This window comes from Rhipicephalus sanguineus, chromosome 1 (genome assembly GCF_013339695.2).
Source record: "Rhipicephalus sanguineus isolate Rsan-2018 chromosome 1, BIME_Rsan_1.4, whole genome shotgun sequence".
Lineage (NCBI taxonomy): Eukaryota > Metazoa > Arthropoda > Arachnida > Ixodida > Ixodidae > Rhipicephalus > Rhipicephalus sanguineus.
In genome coordinates this window covers 108,844,553-108,859,416 of record NC_051176.1, presented here as the reverse complement: position 1 = coordinate 108,859,416, position 14,864 = coordinate 108,844,553, and the positions used below count along the sequence as shown (strand labels likewise).

At 46.9% G+C, this 14,864-nt stretch overlaps 1 protein-coding gene across 46 annotated transcripts in view; it reads left to right on the top strand.

The window, feature by feature from the left end:
* The window catches only part of LOC119395480 (calcium/calmodulin-dependent protein kinase type II delta chain), a 239,803-nt gene that overhangs the window by 37,748 nt on the left and 187,191 nt on the right, over positions 1–14,864 (top strand). For all 46 annotated transcript variants that reach the window (XM_049415603.1, XM_037662510.2, XM_037662504.2 and 43 more), the window contains exon 2: positions 3,757–3,851. In XM_049415603.1, the coding sequence (XP_049271560.1) occupies positions 3,757–3,851 (95 nt within the window). The remainder of the gene's footprint in view (positions 1–3,756; positions 3,852–14,864) is intronic.

Genomic DNA, 14,864 nt, shown 5'->3' with positions numbered 1-14,864 from the left:
AAGAGTCGATTGGGGACCGGTTTATCTTGTAAATGAGAACCCTGGAGGAACGCTTGCAGCGATTAAATCAATGTCAAGAAGTTTACCTTGTTCACATGATACCCGTGGCACTGTATGTACAGCGGGAACCGGACCACTGAAATTTGTTGCGTGTGTTGTCTTAGTTTAGTCCTCTCTCATTGTGGCTTTATGAATTTTGAATTTTTATTTTTATTACTTTAGTATACCTTTCTTTCCCTTGAAACTTAATTTGCGTACAGGTGATCTTTAATGATGGAAACAAAACAAAATGAACAAAATAAGGGGGAAGCGTGGCTTCTGAAGACAGGATCTGACTGACCCTGTTAAGCTAACCATTCCATACCCTCCCGCATCTATAGGCCCTTACAACATAAACCGGTCCCTAACCGACTCTTTCCATCTCTCTCTCTCCCCCATTTCTTTTTACATAGACATATAGGCATAACTACAACCAAACACATTCTGTACACTCATTCCTGATGAAAACCGGATTCCTGTCGAAACGTCGAATAAACCTAAATTTCCTCTCTTGTTGCTGTGATAGGTTGAACGAACAGGAGAAAGTGCCTCAGGCAGGCTGGCCGACGTTTCGATAGGAGGACCTATCTTTGTCGAAGGCGCCTTGTCATCCTTGGCGTGTTAGTTTTAAGGGGTTAGTGTTGACGTCATGTCCAGCGGTGGCGCGTGTCGCTGTTGGTAATTTCTGCCTGGAAAGAAAAAACTATAAAACAGAAGAGTGTAGCCCTTGCCATATTTCAAAAAAGTTTGCAACGGCGCTCAGGCATCTCATCTCAGAGGTAAGGGGAGCGGAAAGAACAAAAAACATGGCTGATCCCTCTGTCATAGGAACCGGTATAACACGAAAGTGAAACATGTCATCGCAGGGGTAGCTGAGCGTTGATTGTGCATTGTTTCACCACAAGGGCGAATGAATCAATGCTATAACAGCAAATTGTAATGCCGCGCGAAGAACGGCAAGCAGCTCGAAAGTGCAGCGCGCTCTAAAGCAGAAAGGACGCACGAAAAGAACATACACAGGACGAGCGCGAACTAACAACTGTAACAATTGTTACTTCTTTGCGTGTTTGCAGCGCGCTCCTTTCGGAAACGCGGCCGCTGCAGCGAGCGAAGTGACCTTCGTGATCTCTGTAACGTCAACGGAAACTTGCGGTGAAAGGACAAGACGTACAAACCGCCCCGAGCACGAGAGACACCCCCTGTAGCAGCGCGCTCGCACCGCGACGCGCGGGGCGACGACCTTTAAAGCGCGCCCTGTGCGCTCCTCGCGCCATCTCGCTAGTGATGACAAGAATTCGTTGAAGCCACGGAGCTCCTAGTACCGCGAACGGCAAATGGTGTATATAAATAGCTTGCGGTTAGCAAGCTGAAGAACGTACGCCCTGTGGCCGAGTGGTTTCGCGCCGCACGCTGCGGAGCGAGGGGTCGTAGGTTCGACTCCCGGCAACGGAACTTCTAGTTTTTTTTTCTTTGCCATCTGTTACTGTATATTTTACAACGTCATATCCGTGACGGAAATACGTCAGTGGAGCCCTGGTGGAGCCCGGCATAAAACACTTTCTTGTTAAAAAGAAAGGGGAGGGGTGGTGCAACAAAGCGAGAGCCGCCAAAGGCACGACGAAGAAAAGAGCGGATCTGTTACCGAGGGTCGTCTACTCATGACTGTCTACTACGCCTTCGGCCACTTCACTACCATGTCCGTGGCTATATGTATATATAATCATCGGCGTTGAGGCTTGCAAATAACGTATATTCACAATATGCGCCGGGGTCGCTCATCAGCAGGGAGTGGGCTTGAAAGCCTCTCTCATTTCGAAGACTCTTGCTGCTAGCCGAATCGTGTTTGTGTCGGCGTCAGCTCTGTGTGACAGGCCTGTCTGCTACCACTATATGCCTGGGCATCGCTCTGTCAACGTCGGTGTCGCGTTAGCCTATAGTGCACTTGCAGCTCGGCATAACGACAGCAGCGCTAGACGCCGTCTGTGTACTGTATTTCATTTTCGGGGGGAGGGGGGGCAGTATTTCTTGCACGACTAAACTGCGGGAATATGTCACCATGGGAACTCCCTGCAGTAACATTATTGAGGCTCGCTTATCTGATGCAGCAGTCGCGTTATATGGTGGTGTTTTATGGGCGGGCTCCCGCTTGTAGATGCGTTTCTTGGCGAGGCCTTCAAAGGCGTTGCGCCGATTAAATATGTGGACGGAGTCACAGCCTTGGCAGCAGAGTATTTGGTTTCTGCCGGTTTTCGGGGGCTTCTTTTCATTTATTGGTACTTCGCGTATGAGTGTCATGTAGTACGAGCTAATTCGCCGTGTCATTAACGTGCCATTTCAGTTGTACAGCATGTATATTATTTCTGTCAGCGCAACCGTGAACGGCCGTCGTTTTGAACTTGTATACTGGCCATAGGCGTTGTTTTTGAAAATTTCCAAGAGACCCCTTTTATCTAACGCCGCTGATACTAGTTATAACTACAGACTTTACAGGTGACAGTACAACATTAGCATTGTACTTGCGCCGGGTGGTATAGTGGTGATGCTGTAGTAGAGTCAGCGTGTCATGCCTTATTAGGAAAGGTGTGTCGCTAAAGCTGTCCTTGGGTGCGTGCGTGCGTGGCTGACTGAAAAAATATTTGGTAGTAGTCGGCTTTTCCGCACTAAGAGGTTGTTTGGGGAGAAGCCCGCTTTACCCATCTCGCTAGAGTATGCGGTATGCGGTATACCTGTGTGCAGCATTCGGTGCGTACGCCGAATGCAGAATGCTGATAGTGATTATATCGATCACTAGCGGGTTGATTACGCGGCAAATTGGGCGCGACGGCAGCAGTGTAAAACAGTCGGCGCATGCGAGCTAGAACACACAACTATCACATGTCGCATGGGTTTCACTTGCAGTCCCCAGTAATGGACTCCGCAATTCAGGGAAACAAAATCATCTGTGTGCTTGCGTGCGTGTGTGAAGTTATTGATTGCGCGTGGCGGGGCGCGTATATTTATTGCATTTCTGTTACTGTGAATGCAGCTTGGGTTGGTTGTTAGCTTCGCGCAAATAACGCCGTACAGATGAGGCTCTGTGGTTAGCTCTAAGGAGAGCAGTATAATATATTTTCATCATTCGGCGACCGCTAGAGGCTGGCGGATAACGTTGCTTATGTGCGTAGAGTCTGTGTTGAGCTTCGCATAAATGGCACATGCATACGTGCGTAGAATTCTCGACACGTTTTCTGCGTTCATCCTTATGTTTTTTTTTTTTCATCAAAGCATCTCTGGATCGTACAGCCCACGTGTACGTAGCCTTGTTACTTAAAGTGTCGCCAGGGTGTTGCGCTGCGAAAGCTAGAGGAGGCGAGTTCGATTCCCATTCACGGCGGCCGCATTTCAACAACACCCGTGCATTGACGGCACGTTAAAGAACCCCAGAATGATTACATCAAAAAAAAAAAATGAATGAATGAATGAATGAAATGAAATGAATGAATGAATGAATGAATGAATGAATGAATGAATGAATGAATGAATGAATGAATGAATGAATGAAGTCTCAGTCATCGCTTGATTACGAATTGTGCTGTTTTCTGTTTAATAAATTAATAAAGAAATAAGGAAAAAGCAAACATGCGTGCTCAATCACGAAATAAGATCTTTCCGTGTAGGGTTGTAGCCCATCATTGTATTACATTATCCCCGCTTTCTTTTCCTCCGTCTTTTCCGCAGAGGTGCATTTTCAATTGTTCGACGATGCGTGCAGAAGTCAACGGGGAACGAGTTCGCCGCCAAGATCATCAACACCAAGAAACTGTCGTCAAGAGGTGAGCCGTTCAGATCGTACTATAATGTAAGCGCGCAGCCTCTGTGTATAACGTTGTTGTGCGGCAGTGTCGGCTATATATCATATAGCCCCGCTCCACGCAATAAGGAAGTGTTGTGTGTACTTTGTATTTTTCCTTCGTTTAGGTCGGTTCGGTGATGTACCTTTTTTAAAAAACTGCCACGGTGAAGTTCGTCCCACCTTGGACAACGGCCTCACCGGGGTTGGCGAAGCTCTTTTAGGAAAGCTGTCACGCGGCTCTGCCGCTGCCAAGTCCCTGCCCTCCTCCGCGGCCCCCTCCTTATTCCATTTATGATATATTTGTTTGTTTATTTTCCGTAGGCTAATTATTCTGCGCATGTAAATATAGCTGATCCCATTGTATGCGTCTGACGGCCAAGACGAATTGCTCGAAATATTTTTTGCGTTATTGCGCGTTATGTTGACAACCAGCGGCTGAAAGCTTGCAGAGAATGTCACTTTCCGACTCTTCGGCGCCGTGTTTACTTTTAACAAGGCCGAGGAATGCGTCTTTATAATTTGCTTTTCCCCCCCATTCATTCTCTTCGGCGCCGTAGGCTTCCCTTGTTTATTTAAAACCTTTCCGTGTTTGCCACTGCGTTTTGTACTCTGTCGATTTTGTTTTTATTCGACCGCAGAATCATCCCCACTTTCGCACAAAGCGGGTATTACAAGTGGCTTTTCCTCTTTCGTCGGCGTTTTATTTTGTATAACTCTGCGTCTCTGAACGTGTACGTATATTGCTTCGCGCGCGAGTGTCCTTTGTGGTGCAGATGAGGAGCTAGCGCGTCCGCAGTCGCCATTGTTTCCCTAAGCCCCAGCGCTATTGTGATCCCGCCTGTCATTGCGTGCGCGCCGGCGTTCATGCCTTATCGCGAAGCCGCTATATAAGTCCCGTCAATCCGCAGAGAGAAAGGCGCTCGCGATGCTTGAAACGCCGGTTTTTCGACCCCGATCTCGCGCGCGAGGCTCGCGGGTCTTCGTCTCGGGGCCCAATAAATGGCCGGATTAGTTTTATTTGTACCGCTGCTTATCGAGCTTATAGCGATGAATGCGAATGAATGATCTTTTTTTTTTATGCCTGCGTTTCTTTTTCTTGTCCCAGTCGCAGCAGCACGCATGTATAGGACCGCGTTTCTAAAACTTCGCGTCACGGAAAATAATTGGGCGCTGCGACTTTCCACTGCTTTTTTCTCTGACACTATAGTATACTGCCGTTGTGACGCGGAGGAAAGAAGGGAGAGAAGGGAGTGGGGGGTGGGGGGAGGGCTGCACCCGTGCCTCCTGCGCGTATACGTTTTGTGCGCCTCAGGGGCGCTCGCAGCGGGCGCGCTCATAGTTATTAGCCGCCCGTCGGGTTTGACGCGTTGTTGTGGGCGTGCGCCGCTCGCTGTAGACCCTGCAGTGAGGCTTCGCCTACAGCTACAGTGCGCAACTCTGATGGCGGCTGTCATTTCTTTACGACTGGCAGCTTTGTGCTGTCAGACGTGCGTGAAGGTTTACAACCGTAACACGATCTAACGCGGGCATGCCCCCATCCCCCTTTCACGTAATGCTCCAGTCGTTATGCCGCTCGTTTCGTTTCGTACATAACCGTACTTTAGTACGGGAGTTCCTATTGTGAACGCAGCACAATGGTCTTCTCGCGAGGAGCTATTCTTTGAAAAACTGCTCGCGCGCGCGCCACGTGTTGCATACGAATGAGTGAAGCGCCGCCACTCGCACATCACTTTGACGCCGCGCATGCAGCGCGTCAGAAGCGGGATGTAGGTATGCTCGGGAGGTCGGCGCCTGGCGCTTCGATAAGGAAACCCAATCTTGTACAAGAACGGACAAGTGTGCCACTTGACCGATATCGGTGAACTTATCTACCTACTCAATTGGTGGAGTTTACAAGAAAAAGCTTGCGAACGAACAGTCGTGGGCTCTAAGTTATTCAGGGCTGGTGATGTACAGTACGTGTAACTTTTTCCTTGAGAATGTATCCATACAAGGAGAGGAAGAAGGGCGTCGTCACTTAGTGGTCTTCGAAGCATTTCGTTAGACCCCGCCTGCGGCATTCAATCGATCGCAGCTCGGCGCCTTTTGATCGGCATGGGGATTGATGACGCTTTAGTGGAGTTCTTCGAAAAGATATGCAGGGACCATTGATCGAGTACGGCTTGCATGGGAAGGCCCGAAATCTACAGAACTAGTGGAAATTCACCGAAAGCTGGAGCAAGCGTGCCCTCTTTCGCCGTTGTTGTTTGCGTTTTGTTTTAATTAGGTTAATGGTTACAGGTATTAGTAACTTCTTTACAGTGTATAAGATCTAATGAAGAAGATGCAATGTAGAGAGAGACAAAAATGCTAAACTGTAATGGATATATTGAAAGCTGTTTCGCTCCAAAACAGGTCAGGTGTATATGTCGCCGCCCGTTTTCGATAGTGATGTTGAAGGAAATCGTTATCATCAGGGAGGACAACCACTTCCGACAGCCACTGAATTCAGATACCGACTATCCCTGCAGCCGATAATAGCCAAGTCGAAGCGGTGCTGTGCCTTTTCATTAACGCACACACATTTGCTAAGTGGCGTATAGTCTCGTACATTCTCCACTAGGCGCGACAGTACGCATTTCGTCATTCTGATCTCACAATACGCTGTATACCCATGGGGAACTTGCACTAGTTGTTGTAACGCGAAATAGTCGTTGCAAGGTTACGACGTCGTACGAAGTATGTAAACTGTACCTGTTGGACGCCGCAGAGTTCTGCTTTAACCGCGAATAAACCTTGCGATGAAGGACGTCCCCACGTGGGAGACCTAAAGCCCAGTCGGCGAAAGCTCTGCCGGACCATCAATAAAGTTGTTACAACCAACCAACCAAGGATATGCCACGCTACAAATATATATAAAGAAAAAAAAAATCCATTGAGCTCAGTGTGCAAAAGCCAGTGGATGTATCGCCATTTTGTAAAAGGTGTGAGTCTCACGGAAGTGCGACTGGTGGCGGTCTCGTCTTGAACCCCTGACGAAGAGGACGACCTCTCATCAATCGTCAGTGTTACGGTGCTGATGAGGAAAAAACGGCCGCCAGCGCCCCATGAGCGTGGCACGTAAGTCATGCTGTACATGACATGCGCGTCATGATTTTCACGTTAACTCTATTATTTATGTTCGTTACGCAGTCACGTCGCAAGACACCAATTTTGGTGTATATCAAGCTAGCGAAACGGCCGCCAGCGCACCATGAGCGTGGCATGTAAATCATGCTGTACATGATATGCGTGTCATGATTTTCATGTTACGACTTGTCATTTATGTTCGTCATACAGTCATGTTACACCATACCAACTTTGGTGTACATTCGATTAACCAAGCGACCAGGAGAGCACGAAGTCGTAGGCGGATAGATAGATAGATAGATAGATAGATAGATAGATAGATAGATAGATAGATAGATAGATAGATAGATAGATAGATAGATAGATAATAGATATAGATAGATAGATAGATATAAATAGATATAGATAGATATAGATAGATAGATATAGATAGATAGATAGATAGATAGATAGATAGATAGATAGATAGATAGATAGATAGATAGATAGATAGATAGATAGATAGATAGATAGATAGATAGATAGATAGATAGATAGATAGATAGATAGATAGATAGATAGATAGATAGATAGATAGATAGATAGATAGATAGATAGATAGATAGATAGATAGATAGATAGATAGATAGATAGATAGATAGATAGATAGATAGATAGATAGATAGATAGATAGATAGATAGATAGATAGATAGATAGATAGATAGATACGCTCAAAGTCGCAGAAGTTCGCTAAGAAATGCTTCGCATTTAAAAAGACTGCTACAGACAGGCGAAATGTACGAACTAGAGGGTAGTGAAGAAGACGACGAAAATTCGGGATCATAAAGAGTGTGGTCAAGCATTCCATATCGCCCACTTTCGAAAACTGGCGAAGTGGAGTCACACTAGTCATCTTCCTCGCCCGGTTATTTCACTATTTTGTCCGTGATCACATTGTACAACTGCCTGCTCGACGGGTACGTAACACCGCCAGAAACCCTTCGTTCTGCTTTCATTCAAGTAGGTGTCACATTTTCCTGTCCGTGCTTGTGCAGCGCGAGGCGTGAGATCCACCATCGCCCATGCACTGTAGCAGCTCAGTGCTGTATAGGCACAAGGGTTGGATTCGCTGCGGTCAGCCGCGCTGCTTCCACTGCAGGATGCGGTGCGCATGGCTTCCCGGCCTGGCTTACCGAAGCCAAGAGCCGGCACTGGTTCTGCAGGCGGCTGCTGCAAAGACGGCCCACACCGCGGGGCCGGATCGATAGCGTCCGGGCTCGGCAGCGTGCGCCCTTGCTGCGGCTCCGGCACGGCGCTCGCTCGCGTCAGTGCACATGGGCGCGCGCCGCGTGTGTTCTTCGCTGCGGCCTGTGAGCAGTCAAATAGCTCGGGGGAGAAGGGCTGCAGTTTTTTCTTGAGGCAAAGACTGTTGCCAGTTGGAAGCCTGATGGAAATCAGCCGCCGCCTCCTTAGCTGCGTCATGTCGGGTGCTCTAAAGCTCTCGTGGAGAAAGAACTGCCAGGCATGATGTCTCGGTGAAACGCCAAGGCACCACAGAGTTAGCCCACCCATGTTTGCGGCGGCACGGCAGGGCTAACTGGGAACGTTTGCCTCATTATGCCTACAGCGAAAAGTTATGTATTCGTTTTCTCGCTTCCTCGCCTGTTTCGAAGCTGACCATGCAAGCACAGAGAGACCTGCTTCAGCACTTTGGCATTCTAGCTGTAATGCGGGATCAACGGTAATTGGCCCCTCTCGCGACTGCACTGCTGGCTTCGAATGCTGCTACCTTTTTTAATGCGACTGCCCCTGGTCAGCAGAGTCCTAATGAAGCCATATGTAGATACGCACGGGCACTTATTTCCCCCTCGTGGTTTTTATCTTTAAGACCGTCTACAGGATTGATAACTTTGGAGTTAATAGCGCGTATGACATTATGCTGCTTTACGCACGGCACCTTTTCTTTATGGCGAATACCGAAGGAAGCACTTGAGCTACCAGGCGTCGTTCGGCTGCGAGAATCGCCGTTATTGAGGCCAAACGTATTCAGTTGAGGACACCAGGAAACCGGTATCATAGTCACCTCGATCTCATAGTCTGGTGGGTCACTCGCTTCTGCAGCTAGGACACGCAGGCATCTCTTTGCCTCTTGGCCGCTGACTCCGATAATGTTTTGACCTCTAGACTGCCCGAGGCTATCTTCGCTTCCTGTACACTCTTGGCGTAGTGTGAGAAAAGGTCGCGGTTGTTTCGAAGCGGTCTGTTCCTAAAGCGGCGCGGAATATAAATCCTCGTCGCAAAAATAGCGCGTAATCGCGGGCTTCCGACATCGCTCGGCGCGTGGCCGCTTCTTTGCCCGGTCGTCCTCGTGTGCGCTGTTGCGCGCTGCCAGTCGGACCCTTTCTAGAAGACTGCGTCTGCAGGCGCAGGGACGATCGAGGAAAAACGCGCGCGGTTCCTCGCACAGCGGTGGTCGCGGCAGTCGTCATTTTCTGCTCCGACGCGGGGTGACGCGCACAATCGCCGGAGACGAATGGCTCCCGAGAAGGATGGTTTCGAGCGTCTTTTTGGTCCCAGCCACGTGGTGCGCGCGCTTCGACGGGAATGGCGCGGCGAAGGCGCGTGTCGTCGATGATAGTTTACGGCGGAGCGGCAACGCGCAGCGTTGCCAGAATAATTGGGCAATCCATCAAACGAGGGGGACAACCCCGCGGCACCTGCGTATACGCGCCTATGCAGAGGAAGGGGGCTGGAAGCGTCACAGCGTTACAGAGACAAATGGATCGGCGGACGGCTGCCCGGGGCGGCGGCGGCCGAATCGGTGGCGCACTGCGCCCGTGCGCGGACTGCTGGTCCCAAGCCTTTTCTGCTTAGCGATTCCGGGCGCGTGTTCGCGCTCGCGGCAATGCGCGGCACCGCGTGGACGGCTCTCTCGCTCTCCCTGAGACGCCAACACCCTATGCGGAGAGCCGTACCCCGACGGCCTCCACTTTCTTGGAGCTCGCGTCTCCTGTACGCCAAACGGCGGCCGGCGGACCCCGGGGGCGCGAAAGACGTGCGGCAGTTGGGAATGGAAGAATCCGCGCGCTGCACTCGCGATAAATGTGCGAGATGATGCCAGAAAAGCCTTTCTCCGCCCGCACGAACTATACACGCCGCGCGATTTCTGCCCGGTGCTGAAGGGATTTTCTTCTCGTGTCCCCTCATACAGCTCAGCCTAGGATGCGGGGCTTGCCTGATATGAATGCGCGAATTACTTTCAACGGTTCTACTTATACCCTCTCGCTTAAAGCGAGCCGTTTCCGGCAGCCCTGTTTTTGTTTATTTGGCATGTCCCGTCTTTCACGTCTTGCAGCTGGCTGGCTCTTAGCGTCTTTCGCTATATCACTGCTGGTCGATTCCACGAAAGATCGAAAAAGGGTGTATATTTGATGTTTCCGATTTTCCTGATAATTTTGTATGTTGTGCACATATGACTGCACAGCACGAAATCGCAGTTCGTTTTCAAATAAAAAATTTTTTCAACACAGGAAAATTCGACAAGTGTCGCCGGTTGACGACGACCATTTTACGAAGGGTGCGTTTTCGTAACTTCGGAACCATGCTGGCAGCTACTCAAGCTATATATTACAAATATCTTTCTTTTTAGCGGAAGTAGAAGTAAAGAGGAAATAGCTCTTATCATCTCATAGAATTCTGAGCAAATTATGTATTTTTAAAAATTCACGAAAAACGCTGCGTTTTTGAAAATCAGTCAAATTTGGGACGCTATGGCTACTTCTGTGAACATCTTAGCTTGATCATATTTGCAATATGAATAGGCCTTTATGTGAATAATGAACCTCTGCATTTGTATTTCTCTAATAATTTTCAAAGTAGTAAATTTTCATGCTCGAAACACCAAAAAGAGAAAAGTGCTCCTCGATTCAAAAATCTATAATAAAAAAAAAAACCCAATCTCAATTTTGCTCAAAGTCCCCCAAAATGTTCTCAAAGGACTGCAGAATGATATTATGAAAAAACATGTTGCACCATTTTTATTAGAACAAAAGCAGAAAATGTCAAACATTGTGTTTCCAGAGCGTGGTGGCTACTGCGTAAAGGACATCTCTAGTAACAAGAAAATACAGTAACACGTCTTTTTTCTTCTCTGAGCTTCGCTAAACAACAGTAATGATCTATGGTCGGAAAGTGGGAACTGTTTTGTAAAGAAAAAAAGATCGTTCCGATTAAATGCATTTGCGACACCACTTATATTCCTCGTCGACGGGCAGCACGGACATTTTCATTCTTCTGGATAATTTTTTTTGAGTAAATGCGCTTATATAAAAGCAACAAAGCTAAACGCGAAATTTGTGCAGCCGAGTCGATCATGCATTGTAAGAATGTAAGAAATCGCAAATGGCGACAGTGGTGAACGGCGAGTACCGCAGTGCAACCTAAGCACAGCAGCCACATATTGTTTGCCAGGCTTTGTCGCTCTGCACGAGAAAATGCTGGGGTGTCGATTGCGTTGGTTACACGATACATTTTTCACCGCTCGTCGCTCTCCCGCCCGGTCTCTGGATCCGCACCGTGCGGATCGTGTGGCAGATCGAGTGGCCCGCGCTACAAGCACTCGTGTAAACGGAGTAGCATGCGTTAGGCGTACAGGTGCAAAGGGCGGCGCGATAGACGCCCGCCTGAGCAGACGACAGCAACGAGCACGGCTGTGCCAGTCAGCCAAACACCACCTGAGATAGAAGTTAAGCATCCAAATTGTGCTTCACTTTGATGCGATCACTATACTATGCTCTGAAGGTGGCTATGGGTAGGCGTTATAGCCATGACCGAGATTTTGTACGGATTGTCTCATGGTGCACAAAAAGAAAATTCGCTGCAGCGAAATTTTCGTTATGTAGAAGATATCGGATCGAGTCTCTTTTGCGGAGGGTCATGAAGTAGGATGCGCGCTCAATTCAAGAGGGAGACCAGATCTGCCAGCACTGCTTCAAGTGATACAAGGAGATGCAAAACAAAGCAGATGCAATGCAAACAAAACGTGTTTTGTCCGTGGCCAGAACTGCTGCCGCCAATCTTCACGTAATCGATTCTTTTTAAACTCTGCATTGATCACGTAAGGTTTGACAACGTACACATTTGGGCCAACAAAAACAACACCTGTTGGCGACCGCTCTCCAGAAATTCATTTCCATTCATGAAGAGACCTTGACTTTTATACCAATCTCTCAATTCTGGCACAGTATATCATCATAAGAGACGCATGGAGGGAATTCGTTCTTTCGCACTCAAGATATGAATTATACTCAACTGAAATAGATGAAAGAAAAGGAGGCTACAACTGAAAGTGCATACTGTGGACTGAGGGATGTCTAACACTGGCGTGAAGTCGCAAACCACGCGAATGCATTTAATTGGAACGGTCTTTTTCTTTACAAAACAGTTCCTAATTTCCGACCATAGATCATTACTGTTGTTTAGCGAAGCTCAGAGAAGAAAAAAGACGTGTTACTGTATTTTCTTGTTACTAGAGATGTCCTTTACGCAGTAGCCACCACGCTCTGGAAACACAATGTTTGACATTTTCTGCTTTTGTTCTAATAAAAATGACGCAACATGTTTTTTCATAGTATCATTCTGCAGTCCTTTGAGAACATTTTGGGGGACTTTGAATAAAATTGAGATTGGGTTTTTTTTATTATAGATTTTTGAACCGAGGAGCACTTTTCTCTTTTTGGTGTTTCGAACATGAAAATTTACTACTTTGAAAATTATTAGAGAAATACAAATGCAGAGGTTCATTATTCACATAAAGGCCTATTCATACTGCAAATATGATCAAGCTAAGATGTTCACAGAAAATAGCGTCCCAAATTTGACTGATTTTCAAAAACGCAGCGTTTTTCGTGAATTTTTAAAAATACATAATTTGCTCAGAATTATATGAGATGATAAGAGCTATTTCCTCTTTACTTCTACTTCCGCTAAAAAGAAAGATATTTGTAATATATAGCTTGAGTAGCTGCCAGCATGGTTCCGAAGTTACGAAAACGCACCCTTCGTAAAATGGTCGTCGTCAACCGGCGACACTTGTCGAATTTTCCTGTGTTGAAAAAATTTTTTAATTGAAAACGAACTTCGATTTCGTGCTGGGCAGTCATATGTGCACATCATACAAAATTATCAGGAAAATCGGAAACATCAAATATACACCCTTTTTCGATCTTTCGTGGAATCGACCTGCTTCGTGAGTGCTTGTGCTCTCTTATGTCGTTCGCAATCTTTCGAGTGACCTACTTTACGGTTGCGGTTGTTTGCGTTGGTTCCCTGCCTGATGTGGGAAGTGGTGAGATGCTTTATTATATTATTATATTAGCTTCTTGCAAGCTTCTTTTTTTCCTTATCATGAGGAGTATATGGCGACTGCCGCTACCATGGAAAGACACTGCAGCAGCCGAGAAGTTTCGGTAGTCTAGCTCTTCTCCATGAAGCGGCGCGTCAGGTGTTCTCTTTCGCTTGGTGCGCTCATAGGCGAATGTTGCAATTTTTCGAACGGACCTGCGAGTGCGAACCAGTGACACCGTTAGCTCGCGCTACTCGCGGGCACCGCGGCCTCTAATTCTTCTTCGCGTATTTCTTTCTGTAGACAGGGTGTTTGAAGAAATGTGTCCAACCTTCTAAAAAAATCAGGAAAATGTGATATTTGATTGCTGCCTACAGAATTGGTTTTTCTATAGTGACAGGGATTTTAAGATGGTTAAAGAAATTATTTGGGACTGTAATTAAAAAAGTTCAATTAACTTTTTAATTAGGGGAGTTAGGTGGTTGTGTCAAATGGGAGAATTGAAGTTCTTCATGCCAGAAACCCAACCCAACTTTGAGACTTCGAAAAAGTGGCATCTGGTAATAATTACGAAGTAATGAAGTTCAACCAAATTCAATGGCGAAACCTAAACAGAAACATGGAAGAACGCAACTGCCATATTCTTCTGAGACGTCCAAAATGAGTGAATGACTTTTTCTGTAGCGTTAGGCATCTTAAGATGGTTAGAGACATGACTTGAGACAGTGTTTAAGAAAGTTAAATTAACTTTTTAATTAGTGGAGTTAGGTGACTGTGTCAAATTGGGGAATTGAAGTTCTTCGTGCCAGAAACCCATCCCAACATTGAGATTTCGAAAAAGCGGCCTCTAGTAATAATTACGAAGTAATGAAATTCAACCGAATTCGATGGCTTTCGCTGTTGAAAGCCGCTGCATTTCGTTGAATTTCATTACGCCACAACAATTACTAGAGGACGCTTTTTCGGAATCTCAAAGCTCAGATGGGTTCCTCGCATGAAGAACTTCAATTCTCCCATTTGACACAATCACCTAAACCAACTAATTAAAAAGTTAATCAATGTAACTTTCTTAATTACTGTCCTAAATGATGTCCTTAACTGCCTTAAAATTTCTGCCGCTACAGAAAAAGCAATTCTGAAAGCCCCGAGCAAATATCGCATTTTACTGATTTTTTGAGAAGGTGGGACACATTTCTTGAAACACCCGCGCTTTCTTTAAGGACACGGTGTGCACCCCGCCGGCATTATTTCTAAACATTACGCGTTTCAGCTTCCTTCAGCTTAACTGGAACACACAAGTAATAGGACAGCGCATATCGCATGGAACACCCCATCAAAATGAACGGAACGCTGCCGCATGACAGTGTTTCGTTCATTGCCCGATTGCAATCGTATACGTTGCAAGGTTTCAGGAGTGTGTCGCGAGTTTTGTTATGCGCGGTATAATTACTTGGGCATGCATGCTTTCCTGTTCTGCCATTCAGCGTATGAATTCGTGCCCATATCATAAAAAAAAAAAATATCGGCAGAAGCGAAGAACATGGGACAATATGTAGGGATAA